At 39.0% G+C, this 20,142-nt stretch overlaps 2 protein-coding genes and 1 long non-coding RNA gene across 3 annotated transcripts in view; all 3 read left to right on the top strand.

Moving 5' to 3' along the window:
* The window catches only part of LOC134799168 (uncharacterized), a 39,154-nt gene that overhangs the window by 8,138 nt on the left and 10,874 nt on the right, over positions 1-20,142 (top strand). The gene's annotated exons all lie outside the window — the stretch shown is intronic.
* Positions 7,230-12,291, top strand: LOC134799244 (trypsin delta-like). Its single transcript, XM_063771623.1, has 4 exons — positions 7,230-7,510; positions 9,335-9,526; positions 10,204-10,340; positions 12,073-12,291. The coding sequence occupies exons 1-4, from the start codon at positions 7,241-7,243 to the stop codon at positions 12,230-12,232; spliced, it is 759 nt and encodes a 252-aa protein (XP_063627693.1). The 5' UTR covers positions 7,230-7,240; the 3' UTR covers positions 12,233-12,291.
* On the top strand, positions 14,239-17,230 carry LOC134799659 (serine protease SP24D-like). Its single transcript, XM_063772100.1, has 4 exons — positions 14,239-14,304; positions 15,007-15,195; positions 15,708-15,850; positions 16,630-17,230. The coding sequence occupies exons 1-4, from the start codon at positions 14,239-14,241 to the stop codon at positions 16,790-16,792; spliced, it is 561 nt and encodes a 186-aa protein (XP_063628170.1). The 3' UTR covers positions 16,793-17,230.

Raw genomic sequence — 20,142 nt, forward strand, 5'->3', positions numbered from 1 at the left:
TTCATTCTATTTTTCGATGAGGTAAATTGTAGCTCTCACGTGGTACCACAAAATTGGACGGACACAGGAACCTGCCAACACAGGATTTGGCCGACCACTTTTTTTTTACTGTCCTCAAAGGCAGCCATCGTACCATACCAGTTTCATACGATTTTTCGATAAAAAATTTTGGATGAATTTTTTATAAATTTGGTCGGACTGCAAAAACTGCCAGGTTAAGGTGAGGCCGACCAAGACATACGTCAACAGGCTTATTTTAGCTATTATAATCCGTTTGTTTCATTCTATTTTTCGATGAGGTAAATTGTAGCTCTCACGTGACCCAATAAATCTGGTCGGACTGCAAAAACTGCCAGGCTAAGGTGAGGCCGACCAATTTTTTTTTACTGTCCTCAAGGTCAGGTATCCTACCATACAAGTTTCATTCTATTTTTCGATGAGGTTTTTTTTGATGAATTTTTGTCCAACGTTTTTGCCATTTGTACAAAATCTGCCAGGTTAAGCCTAGGCCGACCAAGTGCGTTGGAAGCTACTAAATGTCAGGTACCTCTACAGGGTAGGTATATTCTATTTTTTGATGAGGTTTGTTTCATGCAGCCGGCCACCGGACTAACACAACGTCGGAGGTAAATCTTAAAACTTAAATACGCGTTTAAGTCCCGTTGTGCAGTTTGATAATTATACGCGTGTTGATATGTGTGTTTATTTTACCACTACGTAACTATGTAAACTCATTTTTAGTTTTCTTGATTACTTAATGTTTACTCAGTTCCCCAAAAGATGGCACTGTGCAATGAGGGGCAATTAATTTACTGTCGTTTAATTTTGTTGTATTATTAAATCAACAAAATTATTAAATTAAATTTATTGATATCCGTACCTACCCTCTCTTCTAAACCTAGAGTTAATTTGGCAAAATCCTTCCTCGGTGGCTTATTCATGTCAAGTTGTCAACACGTATTAAATTCGGCGCCATCTGTTAGTTTACAGGGTATAGTGGTAGCACATATTTGAAAAAAGTTTGCCCCTCCTCCTAAGTAGCGCCATAAGATTCAGGGGCAAACTTAAGTCAATCGAGTGTTGTGGCTACCCCTCCTTTTAGGGGTTGAATTTTTATAGCCTATAACCTGGCCGGGGATGTTCTCGACAGATTAGTAAAGTTTTCATCAATATCCGTTCAGCCGTTTTCACGTGATGCGCGTTCAAATAAACAGACAAACAGATAAACAGTAAACAGACAAACATTCTAAAAACTGTTGGAACGTGTTTATATCGATTCTAAGTATCCCCAGCCAACTTTTTTTCGAATATCTTCCATGTACAGACTTTCGACCCTCTTCAGCTTTATTATATGTATGTATAGATTATCTCTAGTATATGAGAATTGTAAAAAGTATAAAAATTATTCAATCCTTGTAATCAAAGAGCCGCCTGCTACAGATTTTTTGAAATTGCCGCGTATCTGCAGGTTCAACTTTCATTAGCCAGACTCTAGACACCAAAGACAATTTTAGAACAGACTGATGATCTCATACAGACGCGTTTTTGTCATTAAAAACCGAACCAGTGCGAGTCAGGCTCGCCCACTGAGGGTTCCGTACTTTTTAGTATTTGCTGTTATAGCGGCAACAGAAATACATCATCTGTGAAATTTTCAACTGTCTAGCTATCACGGTTCATGAGATACAGCCTGGTGACAGACAGACGGACAGTGGAGTCTTAGTAATAGGGTCTCGTTTTTACCCTTTGGGTACGGAACCCTAATAATTGTTACAGATGGCATTAGCGAGGTATTTAATTCCCTGCATAGTTTATACCTCTTGATACTCTATCGTCATAACTTAATCGGATGTCCCCAGAGCATTGAACTCGGTGAAGCCTAAAGAAAAGATCCCGTGCGGGATAAATAGTAAAAAAACCGGCCAAGTGCGAGTCGGACTCGCACACACACCAAGGGTTCCGTACCATTATCTATAAAAACGGTCACCCATCCAAGTACTGACCCCGCCCGACGTTACTTAACTTCGGTCAAAAATCACGTTTGTTGTATGAGAGCCCCACTTAAATCTTTATTTTATTCTGTTTTTAGTATTTGTTCTTATAGCGGCAACAGAAATACATCATCTGTGAAAATTTCAGCTGTCTAGATATCACAGATCACGAGATATAGCCTGGTGACAGACGGACGGACGGACAGACGGACAGCGGAGTCTTAGTAATAGGGTCCCGTTTTACCCTTTGGGTACGGAACCCTAAAAACTATCTGAAAGAAACTCTCTACGGCTAAACTTGCTACGAGTAAGTGCATTTGATGAAATCTGACTATTTTTGTCGTGTACAGCAAAGCTGCGAAAGTGCATGGACATTGATGAATGAATCCCTACTAATGTACTAATACTTATAACTACTTACCAAAGTAACTATCTGTCTTCCATGGAAGGTCGAGCTCCTTTTTTCAATTTTGTATTTCGCGCATTTTCTATTAGAAATTGGTTTGCTCGACTATAAAAGTGCATCAAATCAAATGCCTTTGTATTTACACTTGCCATACTAGCTCGTTGAAAGTGAATATTCTGATTAAATTGATCATAATCTGTACCGGTCACCGTAAAATTGTTAGCACTCGTCAGTTTATAATATCGCTAGTTAAATTATAAACTGACGGTAGGATGATTACAATCTAACCTAACCTAACCTACATTAGATTGTAAACTAACGGGTTCACAATATTACGGTGTCATACCTACCGAGTTTGAATATGTTGATGTCCTAAGCATTTCTAGGCCAAGATGCCCGTCTTCCCATGATTATCCATCAGATTCGATCGATCCCTGATACTTTGGTGCCCTCTAGACGTAAGCCCCTAAGTAACTGTTTAATTGACTGAGCGCAATTACGATGGTGAGCAACATACATGTGATTGTATGTTAACATTGTTAACAGTTGGCCGAGCGAGCACCAAGCCTAAAGGGGCCCACAGATTATCAGTTACAATCACAATATCAGTAGCCAGACGATATCAGCCTGTCAGTTGTTCGGAGCTGTCAAATTTTACGTTTAACTGACAGCCTGAAATCGTCCGGCGAACTGGTAATCAGTGGGCCCCTTAACATCTCCGTTTCAGCTTGGACAAAAACGCTTTCGGCTGTGTTCCTCTAGATGTCGCACTTCTCAACCGGATCTCGTGAAATTTTGTGATTAGGTTTCATAATTATATTACATACTTTTTTGTCCATTCGGTTTTATGAAATTTTTCAAAATGGTGGAGCTATGGGGGTTTGCGAGGTCTACAACTCACAGAGCCACAGATTTACTTATCTGTTTATCCGGTATTGAATCATAATCTTCCTCGCGTTGTCCCGGCAAATTGTCACGTCTCATGGGAGCCTGGGGTCCGCTTGGCAACTAATCCCAGGAATTGGCGTAGGCACTAGTTTTTACGAAAGCGACTGCAATCTGACCTTCCAACCCAGGGGGATAAACTAGGCCTTATTGGGATTACTCCGGTTTCCTCACGATGTTTTCCTTCACCGAAAAGCGACTAGTAAATATCAAATTATATTTCGTAAAGAGTTCCATACTCGTACGAGCCGAGGTTTGAACCCGCGACCAGATTGCAAGTCGCTCGCTCTTACCGCTAGGCCACCAGCGCTTATCCGATATTGAATATAACAATATAAATAAATTGAATAAGCTTACGTGGGCTTGTCCACACAACGGTGAACACATGATCTCTTGATCCGAGTTGACGTATATGTATGACGCAAACTCCGACCTACTCAAGATCAATTCATTATAGACTGATTGACTTTATTCTTGTAGGTTGGGACTAAAATAACGTTATAGTAGGGGAGCCCAAGAGGGGATTTTTGTGTTTACTCGAGCGCGTCAGATTAAGATATGAGTGATATCTTGCTACCCCGCCCCGTGTAGTCTACCTTTAGCCCTTTTAGCCATCTATGTTAATCCCTTGGTTGGCGGGGTTCAACAAATTGTTAAGCAGATTGTGGATTTGGTCATATTACTCCAAATTAACGCTATAATTGTGCTATTACTAAATCTGATAATTATTTGCACGCATTTCCTTAATCTGACGGTTTAAATGTAAAAATTAGGCGTCAAACTTGTGTTCGTCAGATGCCTACAAATAAGTGTTATATTAAGTTATAGAAAAAATATAGCGTTTATAATTAACGTGGTCAAAAACGACCAAACCCACAAACTGCTTAACGAATTTTTAACCCTCCACCGACCTCCCGAAATAAAATAAAAATTGTAGACGCTTTCCGGCTCCCTGGAAAAAAAAAACTTAATATAACTTTTTGTTCTTCTTATCATCTAATATTTCGATTCCAATAGGTCTGTACGACGCTCGAGTAAGTACACATTTAGCATCGTCGGCTCCCCAACTATTAATGTGTCTAAAAATACTAGAAATGGCCCGAATATCTTTGGCGAATACGAATATTCGGTTGGGCTAAAACTGCCTAAAATAAGTTCATACAGGTCCGCGATCTGCACTCCGCACGTGTTTTTTAAACTTTACCTCTGGACCGGCCGGGAATGTTTATGAAAAGAAACGGGACCGTCTCATGCCGGACCGCGAAGTGCACCCGCGCGACCCGCGCCAGCTAGCGAAGGCCCTAAAAAAACAATTTAAGTATTTATTCGGTAAATATTCGGCAGTTCAAGCCGAATACGAACATTGAAAAATATGTCGAATATGCCCAATACCGAATAATTACCGAATATTCGGCCCATCTCTAAAAGATACAAATGTCAATTTCTGGTTCATTCAAATTTGATTTGTAATGTTTTACAGGTAATATTTTCCTCGCGTTGGTGTGGTGAAAAAGTTATATTTCACTTGGTAGCTAAGTTTGTTTAACCCTTGTGCCTTGAACCCTCACACGCTCAAGATTCCACTTTTCCAACCACTCACTACCCTCGTTTTTTTATGATATAGGAGACAAACGATCAGATGAATCCCCTGTAGGCCCTACTGTCGCGCCAATCCTGTCTCGCCGCGAGATAGACTGCGGGTACGAGTGCGGCGGAATACTGTTGCGCCAATCATGTGCTAGCCCGGCTGATGATAAACAAATTTAATTCATAATCATATAAGTCATAACGGCCATAATTCGAAGCGAGAGTCTATTGCGTACGTGAGTTGAATAATAAGATAATAACTTATAAAGCCGCAATGTGATTGATGACAATCATGCCAAGCCTTCGTTATTATTTTCTCATTCTTACATCCTACACGGGATTTGCCCTTCATTTTTTCTTTATCCTTGTCCTTTAGGGATTGTTATAAATGTTATTATCTCGAAATTGGGTACAATTTAGTCATATATTTTTGTTTTGAATTTTAATCATGCGACTTTTTTTGTTTACAAATAATTATTTTTTAAGGGTAGGCAGGAGCGTATTATCTTTTTAACAACTATAGGTAGTATACGTTTTAAGGTTTCCGCAACGGCCAGTTTATTATCCAAATATAAAGTTTTTCATTAACATTGCACGTTGATTGATAAAAAGTTCCTGTGTGATGATTGGATCCATATGCAACTAGGGTGAGTTTAATTTTGATCCGAACTAACCAACTAGGGAACTAACGATGGGCGGGCAAATTGCTACGTCAATCCTATAGTTAAGCAAGAACTTTGCAACATGCGCAATTCAGTTGGGAGTTGACTGGTTGCTACCAAATTGAAATGTTTGCGAACCTCATAACTATAAGAAAACCGGGCAAGTGCGAGTCGGACTCGCGCACGAAGGGTTCCGTACCATAATGCAAAAAACGGCAAAAAAAAAAAAAAGGTCACCCATCCAAGTACTGGCCCCGCCCGACGTTGCTTAACTTCGGTCAAAAATCACGTTTGTTGTATGGGAGCCCCACTTAAATCTTTATTTTATTCTGTTTTTAGTATTTGTTGTTATAGCGGCAACAGAAATACATCATCTGTGAAAATTTCAACTGTCTAGCTATCACGGTTCGTGAGATACAGCCTGGTGACAGACGGACGGACGGACGGACGGACGGACAGCGGAGTCTTAGTAATAGGGTCCCGTTTTACCCTTTGGGTACGGAACCCTAAAAATGACTAGCTGGACTAGCCAGACCAGTTTGATTGACCACCTGATTTATTAGTACCTATAATTATAACTAATATCTGGGAGACCGAGCTTTGCTCGAAAAAAAACCTAAAAATGCGCGTTTTAATGAATTGTTCGTTTCGTTCGTTTAAGATAAGAGAATTGTTCGTTTAAATGTAAGGTTATATTATAAGTAATATTATAAAAAAATAAATTTGCATAAACGCTAAATTTGAACGATAGACATAAATTTTATGTATATTTTCGGTCGGGATTTACCTGCTACGTTTTTGCAAGACTGTATTTTATAATATGTAGGTACTATTTAATAATTATGTTGTTAAAGCGTTTGAGCTCTTTTTCTTAGTTTCTTATTTTAGAACTCCGAATACCACTGTGGAGTAGGTATAGATGTTTGCGCTAGTGAACACACACTACTCAGGATTTTAATTTCAGTCCAATTACGAATATTACGATACGTCGAGATTAGAACCATAAAGAGTGCATACTATACGTATGTATCGAAAATTGGTTAATTACATTTCCCAGCTGCTGGTTAACGGAATGATAAATTTAACTGCCCAATCATTTTACACTGAGAGGTAGCCCCGGAAAATGGTATATGATAATAATAGCAACGAAAAAATAATCCCCTTGACCCTTAAAACATTTGACATTCCTTTCAAGTCACTTGATTTCTAACCGTAATTCTTAGAGATGTGTTTTTGTTTCAAGTATAATGACAAGTATGTCGATGTTGCCGCTATGTACTTAAGGGCTAATACTATATCAGACCAAGAGGGCCTACCGCGAATACCTAAGTTCAGAAATTGTGAAATTAGAGTGACAGTAAAAGATGCCCGCAATTTGCGAACTTCGGTGTTCGCGGCCCTCAGAACTCTAAAACTGGTATCCTTCACCAGGTTCTCTGACCGATGAACAACTGCCAGACGCCTGGATCCAGTAATAAGGATTATAACATTTATAACATACTGCCTTAGTTTCGTTGCTCTCATAATCGTGAACCATTTTCCGGGCTTAGCTCTCCGTCTATTGTATCTCTCTTGATTAACGTCTATTTCCAGTATGATTGTTTGCTTCAATAATTTTCCCGAGAGATAAGTAGTGCAGTGAATTAACTATGGTTGTGCCGGAATTCTTTAATCTTCTAGTTTTATTTATCATAACATGTAACAGCGCGATGGAAGGTTTTATCGAAGGTGGCTCTTACGCGAAAATAGAGCATTTTCCACATTCTGTGTATTTGTACATAATATGTAAAGAGCATCAAGTGTGCGGCGGGTCTATTTTGACGCAGAAACTAATTTTGACAGCTGGACATTGTTTTGAGAATTGTTTTATGAAACGGAAAGAGATGTTCGCGTATGCAGGAAGCGAGAATACTAATGAGGTATTAGAATTTTCTAACTTATTCAATCCAGAGCCATAAAGACCGTATTGTTAAGTATAGGGACAGATTAAACCTGGTCTAACTGTTGGCATGTGTATTATTTTGTATTACTATGTTCTAAGAGTTTGATCTGAGGGTATTTTTAAGCTATATCTGATTTAAGAAAGTTTGTTTTTTTTTTTTTTAGGGACTTTATGATGCTTTTAATACCGTATAGCAAATACAGTCCGGACAAGCCTATCGAGCTGAATTTGAGACTATTTCCCGACTCTTTGGTATGATTTAAAGTAACAACAGGTTAATAGGTTGCCAAAACATGTTATCTAAGTGTCCTCTTCATGACTGTTCAATTGAGCAACTGTGGAATAAATGTGGTGAATTTTTATTTTTACATAAAAAAGATTTTTCACCCCATGTTTTGGAATCCCTTCAATTTCTGATGCAAGCGTAATGACGGAGACAGCTAGAAGAATAAGCTTAAAACCAAAGCCTAACGAACATTCATGGCGTTGATCCATCGCTAGAGCGGGGCGATAGAAACACTCCATGATAGTTATATTAGATGTCAAAGTCATAGTTGTCGTAAGTAGCATGCCATATTCTCTAAAAGGCCACCATTGGCCACCATGCACAAATCCTAAACTTTTTTTTTTACGTAAAGAAATGCTTAGACTATGTCCAGATGTTTAGCTATACGAATCATGTGTAATTGCTGTTTACATAGTACGATTTTTTTTTGTGTGATATTGTCTTGCAAACCGCAAATTTTCTTGTAGTATTTGTCAGCAGTCGTAATTGTTACTCGAGAGGATTGGGTAAATTTTGTCCAAACCATATGCTTTACGTCGAGGTCCCAGGACGAAATGTGTTCCTTATTAAAGCACTAATTAAACACATGTGTAATTTTGAAATAAAAATATAATACCAAAAAAAAAATGGCTAAGTAAAGTTGTCCCTAGAATTAACGATACAGTCTTTAATAATTTGGCGCCCTACCCTTCCACTAGTTCCAATATCCCCGGGCTTTTGGGCGATAGACTATAGATGAGTACCTAGTACCTATGTTCTAAGCTCTATATTATTAGTAAGTATAAAGGGGCACACAGATTACCAGTTCGCCGGACGATATCAGCCTGTCAGTTGTTCGGAGCTGTAAATTTTTGCGTTTAACTGACAGGCTGATATCGTCCGGCGAACTGGTAATCAGGCCCCTTAACAATTTTAAGCAACGAATAGTAGCATCAGACATAGATATATGTTACGTAAATGTTCGTGCCAAGTTTCATGTAGGTAACATAAGCACACAGACAAAACATCCTCCAGACTGACCATAGTCGCACTACCCCCTCTGCCACGCATACGGTAAATTTACTCCATGTTCGAGTCGAAAGTGTCTTTGTGTGACGTCCGTGAACTCGTTCGTCGTTTGAACGGACCAATCACGGCACGGGATCTCGCTAACCTCGTCCCGCGCACCCCCGCATTTTTGGCAGCATCGGTTGCATGAAATAATTGCTCTAAACTCCGTCTAGAGGATTCCTAGTCTATGCATAAGCATGTCGTTTTAAAATGAGGGCGTACCTAATATCGATTGTATATAAGCAGCATTTTGCCTCCTTGCAAAAAAAGAAAAATAAGAATAATATTTATTTGAAAGAAAAAACCTTATTATGCTTATTAACAAATATCAATATACTGTGGCCCCACACTAGGCTATGCCTGTCATGTGGTAGCCGGATTCGTATTTCGTAAGAAAAAGGGTGTGTGTGTGTGTGTGTGCGTACAATCACAAATAAGCAAATAACTAAAGCCTATCTATTTCAGATGTTAGTGGCCGAGAGCATCATTGAGTTTCGGATACACAAAGATTACGATACGGAAACGCTTTTTAACGACATAGCCGTAGGTTCCCTGAAATCCGAGTTTCCACTGGGAAATACGATGAAACGAGTTATCATAGCCAAGAGCTTTCCTGGTGTTACCATGGCTAGAACTGCGGGATGGGGAGCAATCGATGTATGTAAACAAATGTCTGCCAAAATGTAGTTTTTAAATATCTTGTAAAGGTAGACGGTAGACGTACAGATATGCACATTGCAAAAAGTTTCCCAAAAATGTTCTCAGAAATGTCAAAAAATAAAGGAAACTTTAATTTTTGAAATGGAATTTTTCGATTCCTATACAAAACAATGAGACCTTTTCGAAAGTGGATATTTCGCAATGTTGGCAACTTTCTGATGGCACATCAGTAGGTATAGACCGACGGCTTAAATGAGTCCTCGCCTGCGCGGTACGGGGGCGACGGGGTAGGACGACTAAGGGTGGCGGGAAAGGTTGGGGGATGGCCGCCCTTAGTCGTCCTACCCCGTCGCCCCCGTACCGCACAGGCGAGGACTCATTTAAGCGGTCGGTCTATAGACTATCTCTTCTCTCTTCAGTCGTTCCCTCATTCCTGAGGATCGTGATCACTAGGTTTCACATCCTTGATCAGCTGTCTCCATCGGTCTCGATCCATTGTTTCCCTCACTGCAGAATATATGAAGGTAATAATTCTAGAAATTAGGAAATACCTGTAAGCAAGCCATTTGCCCCCATACTCGTATCATCCTTAAAAAGAGGCCCAGCCGAGCGGCGAGCAAAAACGTAGACCAACATTTAAAACTTAAAAATTAAACTTCCGTACCTAAATGCAGGAAAAAACGATGGAACAAACAGAAAAATTGAAGATGGTAGTACAAATTGTACAACCGTTCACTACTTGTACAGAAGTAACCAGACTTAGGGACGGAATGATGTGCGCTAAGAATAACGAAAGGAATCACCCATCGCGGTAAGTTTGCTACCTACATATACATACCTACAATATATGTATAAGAAAATTGTTTTCAATTTGTTTTGTAGACTATAATTATACACGGTGGCTAAAAATAGCTGCATTCCCGTTGCCAGGGAGTTTTTGGGATTATACTGAGCAACTTTTACTATGGGACCAACCCCGAAATCGCGAAAGAAAAAATTAACCTCCCATAGAAAATGGACCAGCCAAAATATATGGAACAGCCAAATTTATTTTTTCACGATTTCGGGGTTGGTCCCATAGTAAAAGTTGCTCAGTATAATCCCACAACCTCCCTGGCAACGGGAATGCAGTTAAAGCCTGACCAGGAATATATGATCACGCGCCATGTTGCGGAATTTCACTGCAACAAATTTTTCATACATTACTGAACTGTCACTCTATACATGAGAATAAGAGCGCCCTCTTGACAATGATCATATATTAGGGTCAAACAGATCACTGTGTTATGTCTTTTCTGTAGACATACACAAGAGTTAAGGGCTATAAAGGTTAATTTTCTTATTTAACCCTTATCCACGTGAAAAGGTCCTCCTTTTATTTAGAGAACTATGATAAAATCATTCCTTACATGCCCACAAGCTGTTAACTATTGCCCACAGGAGAGAAAACTAGTGTGTTATCGCGAACAGCACATTTTTCTCTCCTGTGGGCTATAGTTAACAGCTTGTGGGCGTGTAAGCAATGATTTTATCATAGTTCTCTAAATAAAAGGAGGACCTTTTCACGTGGATAAGAGTTAAATAAGAACATTAACCTTTATATAGCCCTTAACTCTTGTGTATGTCTACAGGAAAGACATAACACAGTGATCTGTTTGACCCATTACTGGTCAGGCTTTATTTTTTAGCCAACCTGTATACAACCTACACCGTGTCTAAAAACTTCGAATACATTTTTTCTAGCACTGTTTTAAAAAAATCTGAGTCGCAAATACACATTGGACCAAGAAATTCGACAGGTGGAATACCACCCTTAGTTTCATTTTATATTTAATTTCTACAATTTCAAGTATCACTGTAGATTAGATCCTAATGATTATTCTATCGGAAATCGGAAGGAAACACAAAAATGTTTACCAATTTCAAATTACTGTTCTTTTTTCACTTGTTTAATAAGAAATTTGTGTTTGTTTTATTTATTAAGAATTCTAAAGTCCGCAATATACTCACAAAATAATTATAATATTTATAATTACCACCGAATTGACAGATATACAGAAGTAGGGTCGCTAAGACAAAAGTACGACTTCATGACAAGCCGATAACCGATACTATGACATGAGTAAACATGTATACTTATAGCCCAGGCTTTGACGGCGCGATTCGGGAAATGAATTAGAGATTCACTAGATATGAAATAATAAAGATATGTGACGTTCCACGGCAAAAGGTACCTTATGGCGGCTGGCGCTTACGTCGCATAGCGCATAATATTGGAGCGGCGTTAATAATCGCCAACCGCCATAAGGTACCTTTACCCGTGGGACGTCACATATCTTTACTATTCATATCTAGTGAATCTCGAATTCATTTCCCGAATCGCGCCGTAGCCATTCACCGCTCAGTCCTAGAGTTGTAAATGTGTGCGTGTGGTACGTGAATACAAGGAAATCTTCGTGGTATTACATCACAGTTTTGGTATTATACCGACCCAACCTCAGCCTATCTGTCAACTCTGTGATAATTCCTAATCATTCCAACAGTGGCGACTCCGGCAGTGCTCTAATGTCCAAGAACGGTCAACAGATCGGGCTGGTCTCATTCCGGACCCCCAGTAGAAAGGAAGTCGTGATCTACACTAATGTATCCTACTACTTTGACTGGATAGAAGAACAAGCAAGAAACCTTTATTGTTCGGATTAAGAATAACCCTGTTTTTAACATGGTGGCCAAAAAGGACAAAGAATACATTTTAGTCTATACTTTTCCTTTGTATTTCTTATAACCCTAACTTTACATAAAAGTAAATTCCTTACTACGTATTTTCTTACACTTATTTTCAATTACAAGTGAAGTTTATTAGTTATCACTTTGTAACTAGGTACTCGAAGTATACTCGGTATAAGGTAGGTATGAAAAATTACTGGTTGTTTTTACTTATATTTGCTATTTAAATTTCATTAGGCGTTAATAATCAACGTTTTTCTTAGCCTAATTTAGTCTGCCCGCCGCTGTCAGCCTGCCTGCAGCTGTCAGCCTGCTGGGAAAAGGCCTCCCCTCGTTTCCGCCACTCAACCGTATCGTCTGTATTTATTATTTTCCCACCATACCATGTCCAAGTCGTTGTCATCTCCTTTTCAGCGCGCGCACGGTCTACATGGTTTTCTATAGGTCCCACTCAGTATTAGCCCACATTTCCGAATGCATCAATTAGCAATTATCATATGCAGGGGCATCTTAGGTTGCCGATTTCTGACGTCAGGTACCTATTGAGTTCGGATGTCAGACACATGGGTAGTGTAAATAAAAAAAAAATACTTAATACCTCAGCAATTAAATAAAGTACAGAAAAACATCCTAACCAATTCAACTACATAATTACCAATGTACCCTAATCAACTTACAATTTTTATGATTTCTCATTAAGAAATTACCTACTTTGTTGCATTCCGTTCACTCAGAAACGATAATCACTACCTACAATTAGCTGCAAATAACTCATTGTTTTTGTTTAGGTAACTGATTTCAAAGAGCACTAGCAAAAAAAACAAAATAGAAGCATTTGTCGTAGGAGGGCATGATGCATTGATAGAACAGTTTCCTCACGTTGTGTTTATGTATATGGCGTGTAATGGCTTGTATTTTGTTTGCGGTGGGTCTATTTTGACCCAGAGTTTAGTGCTGACGGCCGCGCACTGTTTGATATCTTGTCAGCAAGAGCTAGATGTGATCGTTTTTGTTGGGAGTGCTATAATGCCACAGGTAAAGTACGTATAGTTTTTGAGTAATAAATAATAAAATAAAATACATGCCGCGTAGAGTCTGTGCGGAAAAAGAAGAGTAGTGAAATGTATGGGATCCAATACATTCTACGAATCTTCTCTTTCCGCGCAGGCTCTACAATAAATTGACAACACCGAAGCTCAAAAATCTTAAAGTAATATATCTCATTTCATCAAGCCAAATGTCCGATGAAAACGTCGTTTAACACGTTCACTGCGGGACAAATCTTGGTGAACTGTAAACTGGTGCGGTTGCGATCGAATCAGCCTAAACCTAAGCTCTTTTCCAGTGCGGGTGAGGCCTTATGGACCTCAAATTTCAGTAGTTACTTACATCCTTCATAATTTTGCCTAGACAATGATTAGGTGTTTTCTTTTGTGTGGTCTTCATTTGTCAGTAAATGTTTAAAATACACTTAGCTTCGCCCTTGGTTCTGACCTCTGGTTAAAGAAAAAATACCTAAAGAAAATTTGAGGTCTTTTAGGCCTCAAAACGCACTAAATTTTATCTGAGACTAGTGAAGGGTATGGCAATTATCGCTAAATTATCGATGAAAAAATCATCATCTCACCGAGTGTCTTTGGTACAATATCTCAAAAGCCGTTTTTAGTGATCTAACGCATATATGTACTTATCAGATTTATTATTTAGAGTTCGAGTCCCGGTAAAGGACAGTTAATTGTGTGTTTATCACGAATATTTGTTCCTAAGTTATGGTTGATTATCTATCACAGTACCTACAAGCTTTGATTAGTTTGGGGGTAGGACTGTAAGTGTAAGATTGTCCATAAGTATTTATTTGTATTCATTACTTAAACCAATTAGCAAACACTATCTATTGGTTACGATCGCTTTAGTATTTAGGTACGTACTTACCAATTATTTACGTGAAACACGCGTGGTTCGGTATCGAGTTATCGACAACTATGACCGCACTAACGTCAAGCGAACGACTCCCGCGTCGCCAGCGTCTAGCTCTGTGCGGCTTTGAGGTAACTTTCTTGAGGCGTAAATAAACCTCAACCCGCACTGTGTGGATAAAATATATACCCAGTGCGTTCGAGGCTTATTTTGACCTCAAACATTTTTTCTATACCAACGAGTCCGGGTTTGAAAAACATAAAGAAATGTATATTTGTCTTTATCGTACGCCTTGTAAGTAAACGGCGACAACTCCCGCACGAGAGAGATAACACGAACTTTTAGCGCCGCACCAACGTATAGTCGATCTTGAGGCCATTTTGCCTCAACCCGCAGTGAACGTGGCATCAATTTTCTGCAGTTCACAAGTTTCAGGTTATTAACGAGCCATTTTTACCCCCGAAAAAAACGGAAATTGTTTGTGTGGATGCAAATTAATGTTCCCAAATATCTCCAAATCGACCGATACAACACCATCTACTTCAGCTGCCAAACTTGGGAACACGTTTCAATCAGTCAATCACTGAATCCTAGCCCCACTATATCCATATAATCTCACAATCTCTCTGCTTAGTCATATGGTAACATTCAATTTCTAACCGCAGCTGCATTACTGTCAATTTTACTATGGAAATTGACAATGACAGCGACGCGTTCAGTACCGGTAGTGCAGCTGCGGTTAGAAATGGAATGTTACCATTAAGGTTGCTGGTAGAGAATGCATTAAGTGTTTTTTTTTGTGCAATAAAGATTAAATGAATAAATAATTGTAGATGAAAGCAGCCAGACCCGTGTCCCTGTACATGGTTCACGAGGGCTTTGACGAGCGCACCTACTGCGACGACATTGCGCTGGCGCGCACTCAGGAGGAGCTACCCTTGGGGAGAACTGTCAAACGAGTCATCATAAACAGGAAATTTCCGCGCGGGGCGCAGCTGCAGCTTGCTGGTTGGGGACTTGATGTAGGTCGTTAATGTCCAGTTTTATTATAACAATATAATGTATTTTCCTTGAGCAGCGGGCCCATGTCACTTCGTTTACCTAAAAGCCACCAGCAACATGCTGAGATGGGGCCATTTCGTGGCACTTTAATCTTATTTTGTGTTTTCTTTTTATTATGTATTGTCTCGATTGTTTGTGCTTACGAATAAATACTATACTATTCTATTATATTCTATTCAATGCGCGAATTGCATGATTGCTATTAGCATTATCCAGGCGCTAATATCTACTTTAGCTGCTGTCACTAATTCCACGCTGACGAAGTCGCGGGCAAAAGCTAGTATACATATATCCATAGCCAAATATAAAACTAACTACTGAACCGATTTCATACGGATTTCACCTATCAAGAGTGATTCTTGAGGAAGGTTTAGGTGTATAATTTGCATACCCGTGCATAGCCGGGGGGGTGGCTATTAGTATTACACAATTTCTAATGTTCGAATCGCTCTGGTTAATTTGGTGTTTACAGGATGTCCGGGACGGCCGGTACCTGGAAACAAGCAGGCTGCAATGGCTGCAGCAGTCGTTTAAGCCCGAGCAGGCTTGTAAGATGTACGCGCTCTCCCCTGGCATGATGTGCGTGGAGAGCGACATTAATAAACGCCCAAGTCTGTAAGTTTAAGTTGACAACGGGGACGGACTGAAAATCAGCGCTGCGCAGGCAATTTGTAATGAAATGGCTGACGCAGCGTATGCTGAGCCCGTTCCTTTTGACGCACATGTTTTTTTTTTATCTAATTATTTTTTTGTAACTTGTCTGTTTTTTGTGTGGCAATAAATGTTTTCATATTCTTATTCTAAGTCATAGATGGTAGGATTTTATAGATGTGCTATACGCGTGCCACCGTGAGGGACAAAACATACGCAATGCGACGCTATGATTGGTCGAATTTATTTGTTGCCCACCATAAACCATACAAAATTTACGGTGCGGAAAAAAAATGTAAGACAAGGACAACTTCCGTTCGGTCATTTCCCCTCACCGCTCATGCCTGATCCAGTTATATACTAGATCTTGTTCAAATTTGTTCGAGAGATCGGCTCACTTTATATTTCGTCAACCTTACTTATCGTTTCTCATGCTCTGAAAATGGGTCATTCTTGTTCTGTGAACTGTGCAGGCAACAATACGTTTCTGATCTATAACATTTTACTCTCCAAGTACTTACGTTTTTTGTTTTTTTTTACGATAAACAATTAAAATTTAGTTTTAAATGGATTTTTTTTACAATATCCATTCTGATATTTAACTCGCCATCACCCCCACCCCATTTTACCTAAATTGTTAATTTCAGAAAGTACCATCAAGATTTATAATCTGAAATAAAACCAAGATCACCATCAAGATTTATTTTAAAATTTTGATAAAAATCAGATTATGTGGTCCCTAGGGGCGACTCTGGTGGCGGTTTGATAGCCAACTTCGTGCAGCAGATCGGAGTGTTGTCCTTCCGGCACCGCGGGCTCATGCACATAATCATCTACATGAACGTCTCCTACTACTACGACTGGATACAACGGGGCGCGAGACAACTGATTTGCACAAAAGTATGAAGGAGGTCTAAATGTGCGTCCAGGGCTATAACCGAGAAGATCGAAGTTCGCAAATTGCGGGCACCTTTCTCTGTCACTCTAATTACGCCTTCATTGGAATAAAAGATAAAAATCCCCGCAAATTGCGAGTTTCTCTGATCTAGGGAATGCGTCTCGAGTGCGCACGCTTGATTGCGTCAGCTTGCGCGCTAAATTAGAGCAACTCATGGAAGTCACATGCATAAAACACGCAATCTACGGCAAACTTACGTGCGCTCACGCGGCGCATTCACTAATTAGGACGCACCCTATCAAGCGGATGTCATGGATATCGTAGGTTGATAGTTTTGTTTAACTATATTTACTATAATTTTTATCCTTAGCATTCTGGTGATAGTTAAGAATACTTGCTATACGCTTTATAGGGTGCCATGTGATTCTATGTTTTTATTTACCAACTATGTACCATGGTTTGCAAATAAACGATTTCTATTTCTAGTTAAGGTATGTTGGGGTAATACAGGACGGATTTGGGACTAATTGGGAGACCTCGCGAAATATTTTTTTTTCTCGAGCTCAGTACGTGTCAGCTTCTAGAAATATGGTGCAAATCGTTAAATAATAACCGAACTTTAAGCCTGAATATTGGCAACCTTCAATGTTCAACGGTTTCAGTTTTATACGAGTGTAAAGATGAGACATATTTTTATTCGAGGGTAACGATGAATTTGTCATCCCCGGGAGAACATCGGATGGCGAAAAAAAACCGGTTCTAATGCTCAGATAATAAGGTATCTAAAAGAGTATATCCGATGTTTAACCTCCTCCAACGTATATGAATTTCAGCCACGAATAGCTGGAAACTTAAAAGTTCTCCTCAAATGTTTAAAACTTTGCATTTTTGCATCCGATCTTGACCCATATACGAAAATTTGGTAAATCTGTGGCTCTCAAAGTGTGATATGTCAATAGAAACAATTTCCTAAGTAATACATTCATACATATATAGCAACGTACACTGCTAATATATCTTCCTTTTGAATTACCGTCCTCGAATAAAAATAAAGGAACGAAATAATTACGATAAAAACAGAGTTATTGCAGTCATAAAAAAACAAAGTTTGACAATCACTGCTGAATTTTAAATGGGTAAAGGTCGGATTGTTGCTATCCGATCTTTACCTGCAAGGGTAAAGATCGGAAATCGGTCTACAGCAGTCCTAGGTCTGTTTTGATTGGATTAATTTATATAAATATAAACCTTCAAAACGAAATTTGACATCAACTGAATCACAAAAACAACCACAGTTTTATCACAATACTCGACATAAATTACAGGGCGAAGATCGGATGGCCAGAAAAATGACCAAAATTACCTTGCTCCCTTTAAAGGCGCGTAGAACACATCCGATATCACTGAGCGGCGGAGGGACACTGGTGTCCGAAGCGCAATGAAATAGCGTCTTGCACATTGTTGTCAAAATTAAGAAATAAAGCCTATTTTGGCGGAAATGAATTTCCTACGTTCTTCCCCCGCATCCGATATTAACCCAACATACCTTAACTACTCGTATTTATGAATAAAATAATAATAAACTCTCGTATTTCCCTAAGAAGACTTGCTAGTCTGAGTTACCGTCCCCTACTCCAGTGTTTGATTCCTTATTTTAAGTAACTTTTGCTACCTAACTACACGTCCATAAAAACAATGAAATCTTATAGTAGTCAGCATAAGTTACGCGTTGACATGTAGCCACTTTTGCTTTGGACTGTACGCGTGTACCGTAAAACGGGGTGAGTAGGTTTTGCGGGGAGAGGTGGGTTATGAATGGGGAGAGAAGGTTTGAGAGGGGGGTGAGAAGGGATTTTAAGGCTACTGCTACAAAAATAATGTATTCCAATTTAAAATGGAGCTATAGTAATACGCATAATAATAAAAAAATCGATCCAACAATTTTCCAAAATCACCTTTGTATGAAAACCCCTCTCACCCCAAATACGAGGCACTACGGGGTGAGGTGGGTTTTCCTCTTTATCGTCAAAGTTATGAAATGGAAATACCCAAAATAAAATAAAAACTAAAATACAAACGTCCGGAACACTTATTATATACACCATTCAGTTTTCATATGTAAAAATAAAATGTTATCGAGGTTTGAATTTCAGTTTTGACCCTACTCACCCCATTTTATCGTACCTCTACAGTATAGGTAACTATATTCTTATTCGTACCATATAGAAGCATATAATAAAAGCGCAACAATAAAGGGCAACAAACCTGAGATGTGCAATATTAATAGAAACTGGTTGTCCTCAAGGCTTCCATCTTGTGTAAAAAAGCGTCGTTAAAATACACGATGCTCATAGCCACATACGACGTTTTCTCTAACGACGGCCGGAGCAGTCAAGTACCTAGTTGACGCATGTTTATAGCATATTTTATACGTAAGGTAAACGTACCGGTGCTCGACGCGGTCCCAGTACATGTCATCTTGAAACTTAAGTCATTGTCAATAGAGGTGACAGCAAGGTGTCATCTATTGGGCATTAGCATGTCGAGCACTAGTACGTTTACCTTACAGATGTCCTCGATTGCTTTTACATAAACAGGCTAAGTCATTTGATTATTTAGCTACGATGGAGATCTTTGGATGGTGAAAAACAGGCCAAGTTAAAAAAATTATTTTCTAAAATGTGTATAGGTAGGTACAGGATGTAGTGCATAATTGTTTTCCATCGTACTTATTTTCTCGAAAACCTTCGTATCTGTCATGTTTTTTCCGTCAACCTCAGTACTTTTTGAACCGAGACTGCCTGAAATTGCAAGATAAGTTCGTACGTTTCCGTGAAAATACGATGGAAAATAATTATGCACTACATGCAGATGTATATTTAAGATTTAAGCTTGATATACCTAGGTAATTGTATTAATTATGTTATTTACGAGACAGACAAAGACTAATTGATACGATATGTATAAATGTATAAGTAAAGAGTATTTATATATTTTATATGTTCCAGAGATTAAAAAATATAGTATCGTTTCCGTTTTTATCTCAAGATGCATAATATTGGTTAGGTACTAATTTTACCTACCGGCATCTGACCGGCATCCACTGCGCACGCAGTTACTTATGTATGCTGATTCTCACGGATATTTGACCAAGGTGCATTCATTATTCTTAATTAGATTTACGAGCAGATAACGTGCCATGAAGTCGGCTAAGTGTGGATAATATGCATATGTTGTTTCCTAGTACCGTACCGGGCTATTAATATGTGAAGTGTAGGTATAGGTGGAATTTTGAGTCCAGGCTCCAGATATCTATGAGCTACATGACAAATTTGTGTATTTCTTGTTTTGGTTTTTG

Source organism: Cydia splendana, chromosome 18 (genome assembly GCF_910591565.1).
Source record: "Cydia splendana chromosome 18, ilCydSple1.2, whole genome shotgun sequence".
In the NCBI taxonomy this organism is placed as follows: domain Eukaryota; kingdom Metazoa; phylum Arthropoda; class Insecta; order Lepidoptera; family Tortricidae; genus Cydia; species Cydia splendana.